The sequence below is a fragment of the Ambystoma mexicanum genome, chromosome 6q (genome assembly GCF_040938575.1).
Source record: "Ambystoma mexicanum isolate Mex_15411 chromosome 6q, UKY_AmexF1_1, whole genome shotgun sequence".
NCBI classification, from domain to species: domain Eukaryota; kingdom Metazoa; phylum Chordata; class Amphibia; order Caudata; family Ambystomatidae; genus Ambystoma; species Ambystoma mexicanum.
The window spans coordinates 1,414,685,857-1,414,710,330 of record NC_090937.1 but is presented as its reverse complement, the minus strand read 5'-3'; the positions used below and the strand labels follow the sequence as shown (position 1 = coordinate 1,414,710,330).

General features: G+C 44.9%; 1 protein-coding gene across 5 annotated transcripts in view; it reads left to right on the top strand.

Moving 5' to 3' along the window:
* Positions 1-24,474, top strand: part of FAM193A (family with sequence similarity 193 member A) — a 974,920-nt gene that overhangs the window by 217,592 nt on the left and 732,854 nt on the right. For all 5 annotated transcript variants that reach the window (XM_069632109.1, XM_069632106.1, XM_069632108.1 and 2 more), the window contains one exon: positions 11,190-11,267. In XM_069632109.1, the coding sequence (XP_069488210.1) occupies positions 11,190-11,267 (78 nt within the window). The remainder of the gene's footprint in view (positions 1-11,189; positions 11,268-24,474) is intronic.

The window sequence follows — 24,474 nt, the reverse complement described above, 5'->3', positions numbered from 1 at the left end:
GAGGTCTTGTGCGGCAGCACAGAACCACATCAATCTGCTAGAACTGCTCGTAGTATTCAAAGCCCTTCAGGCATTCGATGTTCACCTAGCAAACCAATCTGTCCAAGTCCTGACTGACAGCACTCAACAAACCGGGGAAGCACACGTTCTCCAAATCTGGCCAGGCTTGCGCAACAAATTTGGAAATGGGCACTCAAACGGAACATATTCTTATCGTCACAGCACGTTCCAGGGGAATTCAACTCTCTGGCAGACTCATTAAGCAGAGATCCCCTACCAGTAGAACACGAGTGGCAACTAACACGCAGGGGTCGTAGAACACCTTCTCCCAATAGGGTTTCCCCACAATAGACTTGTTCGCTACAAGCAAAAACTGTCAATGCCCAGACTTTGCGTCCAGGTACTCCCAGCCAGGCTCCAAGGGGAACGCCCTGTGGATGAACTGATCAGGGCAATTTGCGCTTACGCCCCCCCCTCCCCCCCCCAAACACCTCTCATGAGTAAGGTGGTGAACTAGAGACACAAGGAACAGGTGACCCTCATCCTAGTTGCTCCTATGTGGGCAAGACAACCCTGGTATCCACATCTGTGCAAACTGGCGATGTGCGATACCTTCAAGCTCCTGTGCAATCTGCTCACTCAGCACGGGGGACTAACGGTGCACCCTCAACCTCACTCAATGAACTTGGCAGCATGGCTCCTGAATTCAGAGTTTGGACATCTTAATCTACCACAGAGGTGCGTATGGATATCTTGAAGGAAGCAAGAAAGCCTAACATTAGGCACTGTTATTTTGACAAGTGGAGGAGATTTGTAATTTGGTGCCTCTCTAAACAAATTAGCCCCATAGAATATACTCCATCCCACATTCTAATTTATATGCTCCACTTGCTGGATTCAGGATTAGTATTCAACTCTTTAAAGGTCCACCTGGCGGCCTTGTCAGCCTACACCACCTCCCACCGTAAGGTCTCGTGGTGGAAGGAGCCTGTCATCAAAGCATTCATGGAAGGGATAAAGAGACTTCACCCTCCAATTTCTTTTTTTTAAATTTCTTTTTTTACTAACTTTATTTCTTATTCAACCAAGTACATGTAAGATAAAATACAACCAAGATCAACATGAAATATAGCATATGATATCACATGCTGAAGGGGCCCCTGAGGGACGCTCGGATGTGGAAACAAGGCACAATCACCACACACAAACTGATACGTCAGATACAAGGTTGTATTCCCAAAATCTAGGGTTTATTGCAAAAAAACGAATAGTCCCAGTTGGCCAAATGGTCCCACGCCCCGCGACGTGTGTCTAACGGACCTCGGGGGACCCAAGAGAGCGAAAATTGTACATCATTTACATATATACAAAGTGAGCATCTCGCAATCAGTAATGACACATTTGACACATTCGATGCCGCCCCTAATTCATTCCCTTTGAAGTGGAGGCGATAATTGACAATGGTGACGAATATGACATTTTGGATCACCATATTTAGTAACAGTTTGCAATCTCGAATTTACAGAAACTATTCTTTATTTGCGAGAACACAGCTCTTCTGTTTTCATGGACAAGCTGCGTGTAGGGGGACTGGCACATTCCAGGCCTTACTATCTCCTGGTTTCGATTCACGCCCCAGAGGTCTGCTTGCTCTCTGGGGCTCACAGCGCTCAGAAGGGGGGCCGTAAAGAACAACATAATTCAAACCCTTTAATATTAGTTTCGTGCATTGCTATTCTTTTAAGGAGACTCACTGGCATCCGCGTACTGATAAGAAATCCTTGCTCACCACTTCCAAGGATATGTGAAGGAGGAAAATGGGCTTTTCTGTCTGGCTCCTCGCGCAATGTTTCAACATGTCTTTAATAACCTTGGACCATTGAAGCGAAATAATATCTACAGCAAAGCAGTTTTACATGAGGCAAAAGTGGCGATGTTAAAAGGAAACATAGAGAAAACAAAATGGCGATTCTGGTTACCTTAAAATGGCCACACACTAGTTAAACGAATAGCTACGTAATGAGCATATATTCTTTATACTTTAAATGAGGCGGTTGGTCTTCGGCCAACCAATTATCCTGCATTGCCTTCCATTCGAGGGGTGTCTACTTTTCTAGACTGACCATACATCCCTTAAAATCGCCATATCCCAATGAATCAAAGAAATGCACATAAAAAAGAAATTCAAAAAAGCATATACAATGGAATCAGAAAACATTTCCTAACAAGTCCTATACAACAAAATGAACCAAAATCCCCAACATATGAACACAAAACAAGACTCAACAAATAACAATACACTCAAAACTAAACAATCATCTAATCACAATCAGAAGACAAGACAAACAATAATACAAATATTTATTCACCTAGACTAGCTGATCATGTAGGTAACAAACTATTACTATATAATTCAATAAAAGATTTCCAGAAAATCCACAAAGCTTCCTCCTTACCCCTCCTCTTATACATAACCAATTCAAAATTAGACAATATCACTACATCATTGATCCATTCTTCCACCATTGGTTTCTTCCGTGTCTTCCAAACTTTCAAAATCTGTTTCACTGCAATTACCAAAATTCGCTTTATCCATGAACCATATAAATGAGCCGTTACACATCGACCAGTATTTGCCAGTAGCAAGACTTGCAATGGTCCTCTTGAAAATTTAATAGAAAGGGTCAAATCTAATCTGTCAAGGACTTCACACCAAAAGGTAATTACCCTGGGACAATTCCACAACATATGAAGCAAGCTCCCTTTCCCTTCCCATATCCCCAACACAAATCATCAGCAACCAATCCTAAGGCACACATACGCTCAGGAGTCCAATATAATCTCCCTAAAACCCTCCAATTTCTAATCCACCACCAGGATGGGATCTCAACGTTGTACTTGCTAAGCTCATGGTACCTCCCTTCAAGCAGATGCATAAGTCTAGTCTCAAACACCTGACTTACAAGACTGCCTTCTTAGTGGCGATCATTTCCATAAGAAGAGTTAGTGAAATACAAGCATTGTTAGAGCAGTTCATCTCTAAATTTCAGGTAACCCAGTCTATTGAGCTACTGGCTTTCTTTCAGGATCTCACCAGCTCAGCTGAGGTAAAACTCCACATACTATATTTGAGGAGGGCGGTCCTCTACTATGTAGGCAAGATCAGACCGAAAATAGATCAACTGTTTGCCTGCATAGTACCAGGCAGAGAAGGAAACCACATTTCAAAGAATGCCATCTCCAGGTGGATAGTCAGATGTATACAATTGTTCTATTCCCTATCAAACAAGACACTGCCTTTTACGCCCAGAGCTCACTCCACAAGGAGCACAGGAGCCACTCTGGCTTGCATTGCAAATGTCCCTCAAGACAAGATTTTCAAAGCAACTACATGGAACTCAAAACACACTTTCACTCAGCATTACTGTATTGACCTCATTCCAAGACAGATGCACAGGTGGGACAAGCGGTTCTAAGACATCTGTTCGCCCATGAACCTTCTCACATCCCACCACCTTCTTCGAACACTGCTAGCTAATCTATGCAGAGCATGTGATCTAAGCAGATTCCACAAGCCTCAGAAGAGATACATTACTCACTGTAATTGTATTTCTGATGTTTGTATCTGCTTAGATTCACATGCACCCACCCTTCCTCCCCTCGGCGAAGGCGCATTGAAAGCTTATGAACATGTCTGATAAGTATCTGCTTGGATACAACTGTACTCGCTCTACACTTCATGCTACCTCATGTCAGATAAATAACAATCTGAGGGACCTCGATGCGTGAAAGATCATGGGTACAGTGGACGTCACACTAGGGATAGTATTACTGGCACGCCCTGTCGATGTCCCTTTTTGAGTTGGTTTCGAAAACAACTTTAATACTCTGCAGCTTCCACTAGATGTCGGCCTGTGCACAGCATGTGAATCTAAGCAGATACAAGCATCAGAAATACGATAACAGTGAGTAATGTATTATATATATAAAGACAAAGGGCCTCATTACGACCCAGGCGGTAAGTTACCGCCTGGGCCGTGACTTTACCACCATGGCGTAAACTACGTTTACGCCATCGTGGTTGGCGGACTTACCGCCCCATTCCGACCTTGGCGGGGCGGTAAGTCCCCAATCCCCATTTACCCTTCCCCATTCCCATTTTTGCCCCATAGGGCATAATGGGAGTGGGGAAGGCGTTAATTACGCCACCGTAAATTACGGTGGCGTAATTAACTCCATGGTCCCTTAGCGCCATGGATTTTAACACCCGCTAAAAGCGGGTGTTAAAACCTCCATGGCGCTAAGGGACCTCGTAATTGGCGGTAAGGGGTCGGCGCAGCTAACGCTGGCGTAAACCCCTTACCGCCAGGGTCGTAATGAGGCCCAAAGTCTTGTGCTAGTCTACTTTACCGTGATTCGGTTTGGCTATTCTCAGTGTCTACATAATAGTTTGGCCTTTTAAAATCCAAACCCAGGGCTGATTTTAGAAATCTTTCTTAAAAGGCACCTCTGCAAAATCCCACAGTAGCACTGCAATGGGGGCAGGAGTGTGGGAGAGGAAAGAGGTGGACTGACCGTATAAGTTGCAGCTTCACTGTCGCAGTTGTTTACTTTTCTCATGCACCTTTCTATAATATGCTCATGGTTTTAATGTGCATAGTAGCTATATGGATATCTTTTCAGACCTTCTCTAAGCATGAACCCTTTCATTGCCCTTCGGATGTGTTGGGCAAGATTGTATGCAGTACCCTTAGGGTGCACTACAACAATCCTGACGACCTGGCAGTAGTAACCCAACCTTTGGTATAAGTCTGTACTACACAGGTTGGTAGTGTGGATGAGTAGCCAGGCTTATCTCAAGAGGGGTAGATGTGAGCTGTAAGGGAGTTAGACGAGTTTCACAGTGACAAGTATCCAAGCAAGCACTTATGCACAGGGTTTCATGATAAAATATTATTAATTTATTTACCAATCAGTTAATGTAAGCTTTCTTCAGAAGGGAGCACTGTACAACCCCACACAAATATACTTCAAAATGATACTCTCAAGTTCAGAATCGGTAACTACCCATTTGGGATGACATACAGCAGGGACCTACACCCACAGGGGACTTCAATTGCTATGGTGCTGTTGACATTAATAATTACGGTTGGCTGTTAAGCAAAGTTTGCATGCAGTACCCTCTGGAACCATTACAAACAACTGAGACTACAGGTGTAAGCAAAACCAACCTTTGGTATAAGTCTGTACCACACAGTTTTTGGTAGCGAGCTGAGCAGCCAGGCTTACCTCATGAGGGAATGTGAGCTTGTAAGGGTGTTGCACAAAGGTCTACATGACAAGTATTCAGACACTTAGACTCAAGGTTTCTTGGTAAAACACTTCTTAATTTATTACACAATCATTGATAAAGCATTCACTAAATGAGGCAACCATGATCACACACAAGTTATACTACAATACTGATTACTAAGCAGTTGAGCTCCCTTGAAGTAGGAGCCAAATAGTATTGAAGTAGGAGCAAAAAGGCATAAGTTAATAAAACTAATATTACAGTTACTTTAAAACAGTGCAAATGGTTTGAGTTCACCAGAGGAGTTGAGTCAATGCAATAGGTAGGCCAAAGACAATGGCCTAGTGTCTTGCATAAGTGAAAACGGTTCTGGTATTTAAAGCGGAAAAGTCTTTGCCACGGTTCTTAGAAGTAGTTCACGGATGAAAGGTTGGTTTGTTGGGTCACAAGCTGATTAGGCGTACAAGTTGCCAAAGTTCCATGAACCTTCGCAGTAGGAGGTAAGTTCTCTTGGTCGGATTTTCACAGTACCTTATATTGAAGAAAAAGATGCAGCTGAAGACTTCTGTTCCTGTAGATCTCGTTGTACCTGACCCTCTCATGGGGACAAGGAGGCCGTCGGACTCCTGCACAGCGGCTGGTCGCAAAGCTGGCAAACTGTCGACTCCGGTTGCTGTTCTTCAAGCACACAAGCTGGTGTCCTTCCCCCTGTTTAATTCTAACCAGCTCCGAGAATGGTATCCAGGTGGCTTGAGAGTTGATTGGTCCCATCAACTCAAGAGAAGAAGTCGTCCTTGAAGCGGCTTCTCTGTCGAGGTGAACTTGGCGATTCGGACCTGCAGCAGGGCTCTACTGGGCAAACCAACGGTCCAGTAGTTGCAGCAGTCGTCCTCTTCCAGTTCGTCATTGGTTCTTGCGTTCCAGTGGTCGACTCTGCTTTCCAGTCCAATGGACTTGCCTTTTAAACAGTTTTCTCCCATTCATTCCAGCCTAGCTGCCACTCACCCAGCAGGGTGGCTGTCATTGCCAGACAGTCAGCCAGCCAATCACCACAGAGTTCATTTGGGTCTCCTAGGAGACTAAGCACAGGGAGTTTCGGGCACCTCCCTCACTTCCTGCACACCCAAGACACTCGGGCGCCAGAGGCGGTCTTGCAGAGACAAACACTAGAAGGACCTTTCCAAAAAGAAATGGCAAAAAAAGACCAGGACCGGTTTAGACAAAGGGGTCTTACGTGCCATCTTGAAAAATCTGGCTCCTGTGATTTTTTTGCTAGCAGTGTTTGCAGTCGGTAAAAATCATGGTAGTTCGTTGTTTAACGACTGCACCATCCATTTCGATAGGAAAGGGAAGCATTTGACTGCTATATGAGTTTCTAGACATAGGGAATACTAGGTAACCTAAAAGGCTTCCCTGTGTCACTGCACTGAGGGTGCTGTGTAACACACACGAAAAGATAATTTCTATGGAGTTTATCTAAAAAAAACCATAATCAAAGAACACAAGAGTAAAACACATCAAAATACATGAGAGAGTGGGGAAAAAAAGCTCTCTCTCTCCAGGTAAAAAAATAGTCCTCAAAATCCAGCAAAGTTGCTGGTGGTCTCTAAGGTGAAGGGAATATGAGAATTCTCCCAAACATTGGCATTCAGAATTAGTTGGGAGCAAGTCAAAAAGGGAAAAGATTATTCGAGCAAACAAGATACTACAAATATTTCTTAAGCAGGCAAATCCTTTCAGATCCCCAATAAGAGTCATTCAGTTAAAACGGGCTAAGCCAAAGTCAAGAGGCAAGAGTCTATATGGGCTGAAGCACTCTTTGAAGGAAAGTAGAAAAGTCTTTGCACAATGTTTCAGAAGTCTTTGAAAAAAAAATGAGTCAATGTAGGGCCACAAGCTGTTAGACTTGCGAGTAGTAGAAGATGCAAGCAACTCTACAGTAAGAGGTAAGTTCTCTTAGACTTTGTACAGTACCTTTAAAATGAAGAAAAGATGCAGCAGATGACTCCTGTTCCTGTGCAGCTCTGCATATCTCACTTTAATGGGCCTCAGTCGTGGGACAAGAGGGAGGACGTCGGCGGACTCCTGCACTGGGACGGCCAAAACTTGCAACCAGCAAACTTCACTTTCAGTGGCTGTTCAGTGTTTCAGCTCCTTGCGTCTACCACAAATAGCAACACAAATAGGAACAGCGGTTCCTGGCTGTCGAGATGGATTTTCCTTGCTTCTGGGTTCCCACACTCTGAGAGCGCTCAGGCTCGGTCAGTCCTGCTTCCTGGGAGTCTGGAGGATCTTCCTGGAGCTCTTGGCCAACTTAAAAACAATGCAAACAAACTGGTGTTCCTCTCCCTGGCTCTACAGTTTCCAGCAGCAACTCGGTGGAAATCCAACGAGCTCTGAGATGGATGTCCAGGTGGCTTACTTTGGAGTTGATTGGTCCCACCAACTCAAGGGGAGAAATCGTCCTTGCAGGGACTTCTCGGTCGATGCGAACTTGGCGTTTCCGCACTGCAGTAGGGCTTCACCGGGTATACCAACGGTCCAGGAGTTGCAGCAGGCGTCCTCTTCAAGTTCTTTGGTTCCTTTGTCCAGTGGTCGACTCTGCCTTCCAAGCCAAAAGACTCGCCTTTTATACAGTTCTCTTCCTTTCATTCCAGCCTAGCTGTCAAGTCACCCAGCAGGGTGGCTGTCCTTGCCGGACAGTCAGCTGGCCAATCACCACAGAGCGCATTTGGGTCTCCTAGGAGACTAGGCGCAGGAGTTTCGGGCACCTCCCTCACTTCCTGCCTACCCCAGATACTCTGGAGCCAGAGGCAGGCTTCACTCATGAATCCCGCCAAAGACAAAACGGAGAAAGGGACCAAACCTGGTTTGGTGTGCATGTTAGGCAGAATTGTATGCAGTACCCTCTGGGACCACCACATACAATTAGGACTACAGGTCTAAGCAAAACCACCTTTGGTACTACACAGTTTATGGTTGCGAGCTGAGCAGCCAAGCTTATCTCAAGAGGGAATGTGAGCAGTAAAAGGTTACACAGAGGTCTTACGATCACAGTGGTTCAAGTAGACACTTGCACTCAGGATTTCTTGATAAAAACACTTATTCATTTATTAGTCATTTAGAAAACCTTCACTAGAAGGAGGCAACTTAATATCATACACAAATACACTTCAGTACCAAACCAATACATTTCTAAGTAAATTAGGCTCCCCTGAAATAGGAGCAACATGGCATTTCAGTCACTTTAAATAGGAGGACAAAGGCACAAGTTAATAGAATAGATCACAAATACTTTCTTAGGCAGTGCAAATAGTTTCAGTTCACTAGAGGACTCGATTCAATTAAATAGGCCTAGGCCAAAGTCAATAGGCTAGTGTCTTGGATAGGAAAGAGCAGTTCTTGTTGTAAACGGTAAAGTCTTTGCCAAAGTTCTCAGAAGTAGTTTGTACGAAAAAGAATCATATGTTGTGTCACAAGCTGATAGGCCTGCAAGTTGGGAAAATTCCATGAACTTTCACCGCGAGTGGGAAGTTCTCTCAATCGGGTTGGCACAGTACCTTGATATGAAGAAATTATGCAGCTGAAGACGTTGGTTCCTGGCAGTTCCTGCAGATCTCGCTGTTCCTGAGCCTCAGTCGTGGGGACAAGAGGATGGATGTCGGGACTCCTGCACTGCACAGGGACTGGTCAAACAAGCTGGCCAAATGGAAGATCTTCGGTTCCAGTATCTGGCGTCAAGCACACAAGCTGGTGTCCCCCCCCCCCCGCCCCCTGGTTAATCCTAACCAGCTCTGAGAATGGTATCCAAGTGGCTTACGAGTTGATTGGTCCCACCAACTCAAAGGAAGAAGTCGTCCTTGAAGTGGCTTCTTTGTCGAGATGAACTTGGGAATTTGGACCTGCAGCAGGGCTTCACCGGGCAAACCAAGGGTCCAGGAGTTGCAGCAGCTGTCCTCTTCCACCTCGTCTTTGGTTCTTACGTTCCAGTGGTCGACTCTGCTTTCCAGTCCAAGAGACTTGCCTTTTAAACAGTTTTCTCCCATTCATTCCAGCCTAGCTGCCACTGACCCAGCAGGGTGGCTGTCCTTGCCTGCGGACAGTCAGCCAATCACGCCATAGTGCATTTAGGTCTCTTAGGAGACTAAGCGCAGGGAGTTTCGGGCACCTGTCTCGCTTCCTGCGCACCCCAGACATTCAGACGCCAGAGGTGGTCTTCAGTCCTGAAGCCCGCCAAAGGCATAGAAACAAAGGGACCAAACCTAGTTTGGTGCGCAGAGACAAACACTAGAGGGAGCTTTCCAAAAAGAAATGGTGAAAAAAGCCTGGGACCCGTTTAAACAAAGGGGCTGAAGGGACCGTCTTGAAAAACATGGCTCCCACGATTTTTAGCTAGCGCTGTTCATTGTCGAGAAAAACCATGGTAGATCGTTGTAAAACCACTGCCACAAGCCATTTTGATAGAAAAGGGTAGCATTTGACTGCTACATGAGTTTATAGACACTGGGGATACTAGGTAACCCCTCCAGCGGTCTATAGGAAGATAGTGTGTGCTGGGTCTAGGAATTTGAAAAGACTAATAAAGTCAATTTAACTTTAAATTCTCTGGGAAACAAGGAATACCAGAGAAGGTATTTAAACCTTTGGGAAGTTTAAAAGACATCTGTGTCGCTGCACTGAGGGTGCTGTGTAACACACAAGAAAAGATGATGCCTATGGAGTTTTCTAAAAACTCAATCAAAGAACACAAGAGTAAAACACACAGCAAAATACATGAGAGTTGGAAAAAAAAGGCTCACTCTTTCCAGGTAAAAAAAATCAAGTCCTCAAAATCCAGCAAAGTTGCTGGAGGTCTCTAAGGTGAAAGGAATTTGCACATTCATGAGAATTTTCCCTAACAGCGCAGAGTAAATCTCAAGAAGGACCTTTCCACAAAGAAATGGCGAAAAAAAAACGACCAGGGCCATTTTTACAAAAATGGCACCCTTGGTTGCTTTCCTGCGGCTGCGAACGCAGCCCGCGCTAAATGCACACCACGATAGTAAAAACTAAACCACTGCCACCAGCCATTCAGTGAGGAAAGGGTAACGTAAAAATGTTAAATGAGAAGCTAGACAAAGGGGATACTAAGTAACCCCTCCAGCACCCTATTGTAAGCTAGTGTGTGCTGGGTCTAGAAAGTTAACAATGTAAGTCAATTTCACTTTACTGCTCTGGGAAACAGTAGTTTATCCCATAGAAGGTATTTAAACCTTGGGGAAATCTAAGTCCTCCCTGTGCCACTGCACTAAGGGTGCTGTGTGTCACAATGTGAAAGATGCCTATGAAGTTTGTCACACTCCACAACCAAAAGAAACGCTGAGTTCAGAAATCGCATTAAAATACACGAGAGTGTGGGGAAAAAGGGTCTCACTCTCACCAGGTTAAGAAAATCAAGTCCTGAAAAATCCAGCAAAGTTGCTGGGGGTGTATAAGGTAGAGGGAATTGGCACATTTCTGAGAATTCTCCGTAACAGGATGTATCTAAAAGTTCTAATTGCTGTAGGAAATTATTAAAATCCCAGAAGTAGCATGGTTTCCACTTTCAGTTGCCAATCAATATGAAGAAGCTGAGGAAAGTAACCCTTTTCAGTCCACACCAGTTATGTTTGCAAAGTGAGAAAGGAATAGTACACTGGTTGGAGTAAGTGAATATCTTTAAGAGCAGTGTGGTTAACATTTAGGTAAAGAGATCAGGGATTTTGAAACTAGCAGTATTCATGATATTACTTCAAAGATATTTTGCTATTGTACAATGCAGTCACAGATTGAACTGTCAATCACGTTTTGCAGAGCTGACCTGTCATGTAATTGCATAGTTACTTTCATTAGTCCATGATCTATTTTGTAATTTTAGATGGCGTTAAAAACCAAACAACGCATGCTAAAAGAAGACTGGGAATTCTTTAGGCAGAGAAGGTTTATTGAAGAGCAGGTAAGTGTTGCAGCTGTGGTATAAATTCCCATAAAGACCATTGTAAATGAACCAATTTGGCAGAATGTTATTGTCATGCAGTCTACAAAAGGAAAATGGCCGTTTCGTCCCAAGCCCCTTCTATAGGCACAAATGAATCAGTTTATCTTTAAAATGATTTGTTTTGACTGCAAATCCCATCTTTTAGAAATACAAGCTGTAATGATTGTGCTTTCATGTCATATGATTAGAACATACAGAATGTTTATACCCAGATAGTAGTGGCATGTCCAGTTGTAGATTTCATCCGATGTTTTAACTTTTGCTTTCTGGTAGGACTTTTCTTGGGTTTTCTGTTTCACCTCTCTGGGCATAAGCAATATGCACAACTGGAATCCATAGCATAAACGTAGGATCACGTATACCCTTCCCCTTGTAAGGAAGTTGTGGATCTGATTCAACTCCCACCTTGGTAACTGGGCATGGAATAAGCATGCAAGCTACAATTTTGCGTTTTGTGTAAACTTGGGTCCTAGACCATTAATTTCCACCCTTTTGATACTTGTGTGTTCATAGTGTTACTTTTCTAGGTAACCTGGGCATTTGTGGAGCTCTCCTGTGTCCAGTAAAAGCAATACGCAACCATTACCTTACCATTCCCTTCTCTCTAGTACCTGACATGCAGTATACTGCTCATTGGTTCTGCACTTTAATTTGTGTCCCTAAATTGAGTCTTACCTAGGTGCATCAAAGGCATCCTGCTTGCCGATTCACATTTGCCTACTTGCCATTTACCTCCTGGTTATTGTGGGACTGCATGACCAACTACCCATCCACTTAAAACTTTTGAGTTTCTTTACAAAGATTCACCAATTTGTGAAGATGAACCCGTATGCATCTAACCCAGCTCAATCAATTGTTGTCCTACAGGGCTCCCCTCGTCTCCTCTGTTTAATATTGACCGTCAACCACTAATGACCATCATCTGCACTTTTCATCTCAAATGCCATTCATATATAGATTTTTGTTAAAGCGACTTTTCCCCTCAAATGTCTTTGTACTAGATGAATGTCTGGGAGTTATTTAGCAATGGATGACCTTTAATGGCCTCCAATTGAATCTGTCTAAAACTAAGGTTATGTTGCTGGGTTAGGCATATTGCTTTAAGACACAGCACCTATCCTCTTTGGCTTCCCTCCCTACTTATTAAGCCTAAGAACCTGGTGTGTATGTGGGATGCAGATCTGTCTCTTGAAATCCAAGCCAACAAACCTCCCAGGGTATCCTACTGGTTCTGTTTGCTTAGAACAGCGTGGTCCAACTCCAGGCCTGCAGGTCCAGAAACATGTTGGATTTTCAGGATACCCCCCATCAGTTTTCATGTGATAAATTGGCAGACAATGATTCTAAATGTATGCCAATGCATTTACATGAATATCAATGTGGGATATCCTGAAAACCTGTCTAGATTCCTAACCCGAGGCCTAGAGTTGGACGCCCCTTGCTTAGGACCTTCCAGTTTATCCCTAAAGAATGTATTCTTTCGTGGTGGGTGTACTTGTAAACTTTAATTTCGATTATGACAATGCCCTTTATTCTAGCATCGGACTACTTGTTGCGCAAGCTACAACAAAAAGCCAAAATGTTGCTGTGTGCTTAATTTTTCATCTTTTTAATATTATTCTGTGGCCATTTACCAGAGACATCTCCACTAGTTTCCGTTTTAGCAAAAGATTTTAAGCTCCTTTGTCTCACTCTGTGCATTCATGAACTGGCTCCAACAAACCCAGCCCTACAGATATGGGGTGTATCAGCCACTTTTACGCCCTAAAAATAGGAAAATACTCCCACCAATGACAACTAGGGTGTAAAAATGCTTGCAACAAAAAATGGAAAACATTCACAAGGTGTCGGTCCCCCTGGTTTCACCCACATAGCTCCATATAGGTTTAGACAAGTAGTACACAGTGCCACAGGAAGAAGCTATTACTGGCTGATATTCAGATCAGGCATCAGTATATTGTAATGGGCATAAATAACTAGGTGCAAATAAATATTTCTTACAAAAACATTTCTGATGTAGCATTAAAACAGTTGTACTCACTTATGTTACACTCCTATTAGGAGTGGGATGTTTTTACTCCCTAACATAAATTTACTCCTAACTTTAAAAAAATAGAGTACTGACCATACCAATGTATGACAATCTCTCCACATCTTCCTACTAGACCACTTTGATTTGAAGATAAGAACCTATTGGTGGTTCCCCAGTCAAGATTCAACTCGTGTGGTGAATGACAATTGGGCCCTAAACTGTGCAACCAGCAGTTCCCACAAGACGTGCAGAACTCAGACACTCTTTGGTTGTTCCCGAAAAAAAGTTAAAAAAACAATCTTTTTCAATAATGTTTATTTTTTTCCTTTGAGAGCCAAGTTCATCCAAGCCCAGATGCAGGTTCCTGTGCAGTTCCTTACATGTTTTGGTTATGTGCTTTTATAATCAGAAATATAATACAATGGATGTGTTCTACTAACTATTGTGCTATTTTTATTATACCGCTGACTGTATTCAGTCTCGGTTGTGCACAATGGGGTCACATATGCTCTAACATGGTGGCTTCTTTCTTTTCCCGCCATTTCTTTTGTGGTTGTTCTGTTAGCCCTTCTACCTTCTGGGAGGGGGGAGGTCTGTCGGTGTTTTGCCTTTGGCGGGAATCCTTGGGTGTCCCTGCTTAGGCTCCAGTGTGTCAAGGCAGGCAGGAAGTGAGGAAGTGAGGGAGGGAGGAGTAATTAATTTCCCTGCCCTTTGTCTGCCTAAGTGCCTGAATGGAAACAGTCTGGGGGGGTGGAAGGGCTGGCTGTCCTTATTGGACAGCCACCCTCCCCTTACTGTAAAATGCATTTAGATTTTTCTGAGGAGTGTGGAAAAACTGAATAAAAGGTGAGCTTCCTGAGGTGAAAGGCAAGCCAACCACTGGAAACTGAAGTAACCGAAGCTGAAGACAAACAGAGAATCCTGCAGACCCTTTGCGTCACTGTCGGCGACCACTGCTGTCCTGACCCCGTTTTCCACTCGACAGAGGAGCGCTGAAGACTCCTCCTTCCCTTTTGGCTGGTGGGACCAACCACTCCTGAGATGACTGCAATTGGAGCCAAATCCTGAGGTGCTGTGACTTTACAGAGCTGCAGACCGCGAATACCAGGAGACCTACGACCCATTTGCAGTGCAACGTCTTTGAGAAGCCGAATCCGTCCAAGTCTATGCTGAGCTGCAGGTGAACATCCAGAGACCAAGGTAGACTACTTTGCTCTGGCCAACGTGCCATTTACTTTCTTTGATGGTCAGATTGGTCTGTTGAAGAGCCTGCAACACATGTCCTAGGTGGTTGTGATGTTCTTCCCAGGTAGTGCTGAACACGGCAAAGTCATCTAAATATGCCATGCAGACGTTCTCTAACCCATTCAGAGTATGGTTCACCATCCTTTGGAATGTGGCAGGTGCATTCTTTAAGCCAAAAGGCATGACCTTAAACTGGTACAAGCCTTCTGGGGTGGAGAATGCTGTTTCCCCTTGGCATGGTCAGTCATGGCAATCTGCCAATAACCACTTGTCAGGTCAAAAGTACCAAGGCATTTTGCTGAGCCCAGCTTATCAACCCGTTCATCTGTCCTTGGCAAGGGATGGGACTCAGTCTTGGTAACTGCGTTTAATGCCCTATTGTCCACACAGAATCTAGTCCCTGTCAGTGGTATATCCACATCATATATGCATGCTAAGCTGACAGAGCAGATCCGATCCCTGAAGGGTTACCCTTACACCTGGGATCTCCTTTAACATGGCCACCAGACCCACAAACCGCCACACGTCCAAAATGTCTTTTGGAATGGGGGCTTCTTATAACCTCCCACTGGTTTGGGCCTAGAGGTTTCAGTAGCCCTATAAGGTTGCTTAGGTGGATGTTTAGCCTTGTTATGTTTGTGGCCCACTTTCGGTGGGTGATTTTTGGAATGATCCTTCTCATCCTTTTATGCTTTTTCCCAACCTTTCTTGTGAGGAGCCCCAGAATCCTTGAATGGCCCTGTTGGGCCCCCCATAAGTCAGCAACTAGTGCTAGCTTCTTGGGGCCTGGTTCCTTAGTCAGCAAGGTGCTGTTGCAGCTCTGGGGAACAGGTATCAAAAATACTTTCTATCATGAAGAGACTCCTCATACCATCATAAGTGCTCACCTTGTAGCCCTTAATCCACCCATTTTACATTTTTCAGGCATTCACACACCGAAGTGGCCCACACGTTACCTTCTCTTTTCTTGTGGGCCCCAAACCTTTTTAGGTATTGGGAAGGAGTCTTTCAAACCTGGCTATATGAGTAGTTTTTACTAACTGGTAATCCTGTCTATCAACATTATTCAACTCCATCACAGCCACTCTCGGGGAGCCTAGAGATTTTCCATTGAACAAACTCACTTCCATGAATACCTTATACTTTAATGTGAACTTAAATGTACCCAGCCAGTATCAAGAAAATCAATTTTTGCATCATACAAACTCACCAAATCTTTGGGGAGACGAGGCTTCCTGCTCCTGGAGGTGTCGGGCAGAGAGGACTCTGAAACAGAAGTGGAATCAAGGGACAGCGTATTCATGTCTCGCTCTTGCTGCATATTAGGGAGAATTCTCAGAAATGTGCCAATTCTCTCTACCTTGAAGACATCCCCAGCAACTTTGCTGGATTTTGAAGACTTGATTTTTTTAACATGGAGAGAGTGAGACCCTTTTTCCCCACTCTCTCATGTGTTTAAATGCGATTTCTGAACTCTGTTTCTTTTGGTTGAGGAGTCTGACAAACTCCACAGGCATCCTCTTTTACATTGTCACAAAGCACCTTTAGTACTGTGGCACAGGGAAGTCTCTTAGATTTCCCCAAGGTTTAAATAACTTCTCTCGGATAAAGTACTGTTTTCCAGAGCAGTAAAGTGAAATTGACTTTACTTAAATTTGTAACTTTCTAGACCCAGCACACACTATCTTACAATAGGGTGCTGGAGGGGTTACTTAGTATCCTTTTTGTCTAGCTTCTCATGTAACATTTTTATGTTACCCTTTTTTCCTCACTAAATGGCTGGTGGCAGTGGTTTTGTTTTTACTACCATGGTGTGCATTTAGCGCGGGCTGCGTTTGCAGCTGCAGTAAAGCACCCAAGGGTGCAATTTTTGTCAAAATGGTCCGTCTTCTTTTTTCGCCATTTCTTTGTGGAAAGGTCCTTGAGATTTACTCTGCGCACCAAACCAGATTTGGTCCCTTTGGTCCCTTTGTTCGTTTTGCCTTTGGCGGGATTCACGAGTGAAGCCCGCCTCTGGCTCCAGGGTGTCTGGGGTAGGCAGGAAGTGAGCCAGGTGCCCGAAACTCCCTGTGCTTAGTCTCCTAGGAGACCCAAATGCACTCTGTGCTGATTAGCTGGCTCACTGTCCGGCAAGGACAGCCACCATGCTGGGTGACTGACAGCTAGGCTGGAAGGAAAAGGAGAGAACTGTATAAAAGGCAATTCTTTTGGCTTGAAAGGCAGTCGACCACTGGACGAAGGAACCGAAGAACTTAAAGATTCCTGCTGCCGCTCCTGGACCGTTGGTTTGCCCGGTGAAGCCCTGCTGCAGTGCCGAAACGCTGAGTTCGCATCGACAGAGAAGCCCCTGCAAGGACGACTTCTCCCCTTGAGTTGGTGGGACCAATCGACTCCACAGTAAGCCACCTGGACATCCATCTCGGAGCTGGTTGAATTTCCAGAGTTGCTGCTGGAAACCGTATAGATTTAACAAGGGGGGGTCCTGGGAGTCCCTCTGCCAGACATTAGTCCTGGTTGCGAGAGACCGTATAGCCAGCGATGGGAACACCAGATTGTGTGCGTTGCTTTTAAGTTGGCCAAGAGCTCCAGGAAGATCCTCCGGAATCCCAGGTAGCAGGACTGACCGAGTCTGAACTCCATCAACAGAGTGCAGGATCCCAGAAGTAAGGAAAGTCCATCTCGACAGCCAGGAACGGAGGTGTTGCTATTTGCAGTAGACGCAAGTAGTTGAAACACTGAACAGCCACTTAAAGTGAAGTTTGACGGTTGCAAGTTTTGACCGTTGCAGTGTAGGAGTCCCCTGACATCCTCCCTCTTGTCCCCACGACTGAGGTCCAGGAAGAGTGAGATCTGCAGAGCTGCACAGGAACAGGAGTCATCTTCTGCATTTATTCTTCATTTTAAAGGTACTGTACAAAGTCTAAGATAACTTACCTCTTGCTGTAGAGTTGCTTGCATCTTCTACTACTCACAAGTCTAATCAGCTTGTGGCCCTACATTGGTTAATCTTTTTCTTGACTTCTGAAACATTGTGCAAAGACTTACTTACCTTCAAAGAAGGGCTTCCGCCCATAGACTCTTGCCTATTGACTTTGGCTTAGCCTGTTTTAACTGAATGACTCTTATTGGGGGACCTGAAAGTATTTGCCTGCTTAAGAAATATTTGTGGTGTCTTGTTTGCTCTAATAATCTTTTCCATTTTGACTTGCTCTAAACTAATTCTGAATGCCAACAGTAATACATTAATGTAAACAGCACCCTAGCAATTGAAGTCACCTGTGGGTGCTGTATGCCATCCCAAATGGGTAGTTGCTGATTCTGAACTTAAGAGTGTATCATTTTGAAGTATATTTATGTGGTGTTTTTTCAGTGCTCACTTCTGAAGAAGGCTTATTAACTGACTGATAAATAAATGTGTTTTTATCAAGAAACCCTGTGTGTAAGTGTTTACTTGAATACTTGTCACTGTGAACCTCTGTGTAACTCCTCTACAGCTCATATTGACCCCCTTGAGATAAACTTGACTACTCGTCCACACTACCAACCTGTGTAGTACAGACGTATACCAAAGGTTGGGGTTACTACTGCCAGGTCAGCGTTGTTTTAGTGCCCCACAAGGATACTGCATACAATGTTGCCTAACAAACACATTTTGGGTTAACTCTGCTTTGTTTCCTTCAGTACCAAGACATTTTTCTTTACACCGTTCTTTGTTTTTCAACAGTAAGCGGTATAAGAGCTTCTGCCTTATAGTTTTCCATAGTGGACTTGGTTTAGTACGTTACAGTATAGTAGCCTTGAGCATGGATTCTTTGAAATACAATGAGGAGTCCATGTAATCCAACCTTCACAAATCCCACCAGCTAGAACACCAGTGTTGGGAGTTTTCCTAAAGTCCCTTTTGGAGTTGAAACTTTAGTAAGCTGGCCCAGTGGTTTGTAGATTCCCCAGCTGTTAAGATCAGTTTGTACTACTCGAGAACCTTGGTAGAGTGGCAGAGCAGTCATTATTAACATAAGAGGAAGTTGTGAACAGTAGGTAAGTACACTGAACCTAGTTAGTAATGCACATCAAAGAAACACTTGCATATAAATGTATATTAAAATATAGATCTATATTAGTAACTGGTAAATATTTGGCACAATACACCAAAACACACAGGCATACTTTAAAAAGGCCACTTCTAAGTTGCTGAACGGTTACAATTAGAGTTTGACAGGTCTACCACATTATTGGTAATAACTCACACACAAAGTAATACAGTAATTGAAATAAGTCCGCAAAACTATACAAGATGGTGAATTTTAGGAAGGAAAATAGTTGGTTAATGTTATACTAGTAGAACGCAAGTCCCTAGAGGCAGTTCTTTGCAAAGCAAGGCTTTAATAGTTCAAAACGCAACCCTAGCTAAAAGGCAGTTTGGAGAGGCTTAAAGTCTTAAAAAGCAGCAGAAGTCAAAAAGTTCCTGTGGATGCTTTCTATTCTCTAGGATAAAAGGTGCAAGAAGATATAACCAATGTGGGACACCCCGTTAAAGGGCTTGCTAAAGGGACACAGGCAACAGCTTGGGTCAGTGATAAGAGGGGGTTACCCTGGACACCTCTACTTGCAATCCAACGCTCTGGAGCAACTTTTCGGATGAAGGTAAGTGCTACCCTTTTCCCCAACAGTACCTTTTGGTTAGGAATAAAGGTTTGTGGCTGGATTCTCCTCTGTGGCAGCGCTGGACCCGACCTTCAGATTCCTTGGTCGGAAGACGAAAGGCAGGACAATGGACATGATCTCTCAGCAGCAGTCTGAACTCTGGCACAGCTTTCATCAACTTCTCTGGTCACTGTGGTTTTGGAGACTTTTCTGTAGAAACAACACTGGTGCAATATGGATTTCTGTATTATTTACAGAAATAATTTCTTAATGAAGTCGGAGTGACTTCAAAAAGAAACAATCTCTTTTAGAAGTAATGAGGCCCCCCTGCACCCATGACACGGAGGCCTCCAGATCCTCTGCAGATGACTGGAGCAAGTATTCCTGGCTGCTGCAGGGAGCTTAAGGTCTTGTTCCCTGGGCTACCACGCCATGCAGCTCGAAGCCATGGAAGCGGCGGGTGGCTTCAGTGATATGGGAGCAATGTCGCCCTTTCAGACGGCGAGGGCACAGGGGCGTCGAAAGACACCGAAGCGCTAGTCCCCGACCTCCAAAGATTGTCAGGCAGGGCAGTTATGGGGACCACACCCGGTGACACTTGGTTACCCTAACTACTACACATAAACACACTAATCCCAATCGGGACTCGACACGCGTGTCGAGTTCTCGCAAAAAGGAGGCACGTAGGGAGCGGTCCACGGAATCGGTGTCCTCTGAGCGTTCAAGGTCGAGATCGCCTCATGATACAAGACAACCGTCCACGGTTTAAGGGCTGGTCCAATCTGACCAAACTGTTCCTGCTGATTCTGTTCGATTACTTTAGTTTTTTGCGAGATCTCCAGAGACGATGACTTACCCTTTTGAGTAAGCCATGATTCGCCTACTCCATCTTTCCTCTCCACTTTTTTACACCTTTCAGGTTCCATTACTTTATAAGTATCGAATCCCAACGATAACTCTTCATCTGCATCTAGGATTACGTTCGCAATTATATTAGAGTTTACGTGCAGAACCACCTTATCAGTACACAAATCGTCCGGGAATTTGACAATTTTCAAGTCTTTCGAATCAAGAGATCGGAGCCGAGGTATATGATGGAGCAGTCTTAACACGTTTGTTCTATTCAAGATTAGTTTGTCACCGCCTGCCAGCCTCTCCAGCATTAGTTTAATCAAGGGAGTCGGTTCCAAGGTTCGGGCTGTTTCCTGCCGGTTCCTTATCTTCTGATTTTTTTACTAACGTTTCCACTTGATGATGGTCAAATTTTTGGGGCGTAGATAGAAAGGCAGCCGAAGCTGCTGCCGCAGGCGCTTCATTTCCTCTTACAAAGTTCACCCCGTTCAAAAGACGTTGACGTGGTCCACCAACATCCTGGTGCCTCGTCTGCACGCTTGGCCTTTGTCTTTCCCATTTTGCTTGTAATGTAAATAACTCCGGGCTCCTTGGCTCTGTGCCCCCATCCCTTACTTCTACATCAAGAGGCACCAACTCACATAACCTCTCTTTGATCTCTCGTGTTGTGTTAGTTGGTGAAACCTGGATCTTTTTTGGCATACTCCGTTTGGGGTTTAAGGGATCTGTTTCCAAGTTCTTAGGCTCACTGAACGCTTTTGAGTTTGTTGGCAGTAGAGCGACTTTTTGAGTGCATGGAGCTGCGAGAGGGGCTTTTACAAGTTCAGCAGCCACTTGCGCATTATCTTCATAGGTTGATAGTTCCATTAACTCTTCATGAATTGCCAATTCCTCCTCGTTTAGCGGAGTTTCCGCAAGTTTCATGTTAGTTCCCACTGTTTCTGGTTGGGCCACTTTGTTCTCTTTGATGGTGTCTGCTAATTTCAGACTGGTAGTGATTGCTTTATCTACAAGCTGAAACACATTTATGTTGCGAAGGAATTTTCGAGCTCCTTTTTGTTGAGATTTTTTACGAGCTGGCAAGTTCTTTTGCTTTTTCATTTGGGGGGGGATTTATTTTTATTTTTTTTTTAGCATCCACTTTTGATTTAGTTTGAGCTTCAGCATCTAGACTTTCAAAGATAGAAAATAGGCCTGCAGACTTTGTGATAACAACGGGCACCTCCTTCATACCAGCTGCCTGATCCACCACTTTCACTGGAGGAGATGAGCCAGATGCCTTTTGAGAGTCCAGTAAGGCTGGATTTAATGCATTTTTGGCTTGCAGAAATGCCATATTAAACAACATTTCCAGTAAGTTGGGCTGCCCATCACTTTTACTCTGTATCTCACTGAGGTTGTTCAGATTTTCCACCTAGATTACTACCAGCGGAGATGTGACCAAAGGCCCTAGATTGAGTGAGTCATTCCCTTCCGCTACAAGACTTTCCGATAGCATGATGGGCTGGGAAGTCTGTTTCAGGGGTTGAACTGGCTGCAATTGGCAGGCAGCCTTCTTGGCTAACTTGACGGTGTTGGATGGAACTTTTACGAAAGATGATTGTTCTTTCATTACCATATCTTTCATGTTGCCAACATTACCCAGCTCCTCATCTCTTTGATCTGTATGTGATTTACGAAAAAGAGACGGGGCTTCTTTCGCAACGTCTGCAAACAGTTTTTTATCCATTGTGTCATTCCGTTTTGCATCATTAGCTGATTCTATGCCCGCCAATATTTTGATTCACTTCTTGTTTGGTCTTTTGTGCGCCATGCATTACTTCCAGGTGCATCAATTTTGAGTTCATCATAGCCAGTAAAGTTGGAACATCCTTCACATTTTCATTTAGGGTTTCGTACAGCTTGGTGAAAGGTGTAAGAGAGATTGCCATTGCAGATGTTAGGGCTATTAGAAGGTCATTTGAAGGCACGTGTACACATGGGGCAGGGCACCCCCCCTCCAGCTTTCCCCAGTGGCTCACGTACGGCTCGTACAAACCGTGCCCGTTCTCTCCGAATTTTTGGAAATGGACGCTCGACGAGCGAAGAGTCCCTTGTAGTGGGGGTCATCTGACGAGTCCTCACAATTTGAGGATTGACTTAGTTGGATTTGATTTCTCATCCTAGGATCGCGTGCTGCTTTAATATGGGAAGGCACTCTTTTCTGGGAGTCAGCCACCTTGCCCTCTTGTGACTGTACTGACCCGCCCGAAGATGCAATCTCTCGTGACTTAAGTCTTTTGTAGTTGCCAGATTCCCATATAGCTCGATTTACATCAGTAATATTAACGCAGTGCCTTTTCTGGGGGGCTTTATGCATCGAATCCTGCACCGGGGTAGATGCAGCTATCCGTTTACATGAGTGGGATTTGTTTAAGTTGATCAGATTTTGTAATACAAAAGACACCACCTCTAAAGAGTTTCTTTTGTCAATGTAGGGTGGACCTTTGCCGACAGCCCTCTGCTCACATTCGCTGTGTAATTCTTGTTTCTCCCAGCATTTGTAATGCTGTGTTAAAGATGGGTGCTTTCAAGTGAGGATCCATTAAGTATGCCTCAGGGGTAGGGGTTTTCAGTGTGGATGCAGGAGCTTCACATTGATCAACACTTAAAGTTCCGGTCAAGATCGCGTTTCCACCCCTGGGAGAAACAAGAATTACACTTACTTCTAAATCATCTTCAGATCCAACATTGCATCTTCCACCAGACACAGCTTTCGGCCTCCACGCCAACCCACAGAGGGTGAGCGAACGGCTGACTAGACGCGCCTCGGCCAAGTCCTACAGACGCTGCGTGGCTTCCGAGGCTTCTGAGGCAACGTCGTGCTCGTACACGGACGGTGCACTAACAACCCGGCCCACCCACCAGTGTCATCAGAAGCGGCCGCGGTCAGCATCCCCGTTTCCTGTGCCCGCTCCGCGGCAGCCTCTGTGCAACCCGGAGCCACGGCCACCACGACCGCACTCCACCCCACACAACGACCCAGGGACAGCAGCCGCCCCGGCCTCGCCAGCCGGTAAGTCGGGATCAGTGACGTTGGCAGGCTTGTTGATTGTATTCTTCGTGCATGTTATGCTTTGTGTCGGGGACTGAATCATATCCTCAGCTTGCTGAATAATGATGGGTGAAGGGGGTGGGGGGAATGATGTAGTTGAAGGGGGGGTGTTTCTGTGTGAACGGTAGGCACTAATGCGACAGGAGTAGGAGCAAGGCACTCCTCAGTTCGCAAAAGTTCAAAAACATCATCTACCATCACTACAGTTGGTTCATCGGATATTCCTGTGTTTTCAGACACTGATCTGCATGAAAAATATTGGCTCACCTGTTGTTGACGCGATCGTTTTGCAGGGAGATCCTCTAAATTGGCTGAACGTTTTACTTGGGCTCTGCTCCTTGAAATTAGATTTGCTGGATCCATCATCTGCGGAGCGCGGCAGGGCAAGCGCCTTGCGCCACTCGCGAAACAGTGAAGTCCTCAGCCCTTTGATCCTCAGGGTTTAGCGCCACAAGGGCGGCAGAGGCGGCCTTTTGTACCTGGTGACCTAGGTCAGGTGACTTGGTCAGTTGGTCTTTTGTTAAAGGTACAGGCACACGCACCTCAGTCTCTACTCCTCTCCTTCTCCTTGTGATAGAGACACTCGCCACAGCCAAACAGTGAAGTCCTCAGCCCTTTGATCCTCAGGGTTTAGGGGAAAACCCTTTTACGACTCGGAGATACAGGCCGTAGTCACTACAGACGCGTCCCTGTCGGGGTGGGGAGCACACCTCCTTCACCACACAGCTCAGGGTCTCTGGTCTTCCACAGTGGCCAAGAATCACATAATTCTTCTAGAGCTTCTGGCAGTCTTCAGAGCACTTCAAACCTTCGAACCCCACCTGTTGAACTTGTCAGTGCAGATCTTAACAGACAGCATGACAGCTATGTTTTACTTAAACAAACAGGGAGGGACTCGTTCGCCAACTCTGTCCAAGCTTGCCCAGGAAATTTGGAAATGGGCACTCAGATGGAACATTTACCTGTCATCTCAACATGTTCCAGGGGATCTCAATTCACTAGCGGACGCCTTGAGCAGAGATCCCCTCCCAGAAGAACACGAATGATGTCTACACGAAGGAGTCGTAGGAGACCCCTTCTCACAGTAGCGTTTCCCCACTATAGACCTAAGCAGATACAAGCATCAGAAATACGATACGATTACGATGAGTAATGTGTCCCATATTTCTGAGGATTGTGGAATCTGCTTCGATCACATGCTGTGCATAGGCCGACATCTAGTGGAAGCTGCAGAGTATTAGTTTGTTTTTCGAAACTCAAAAATGGGCATCGCTATAGGGCGTGTCAGTAATACTATC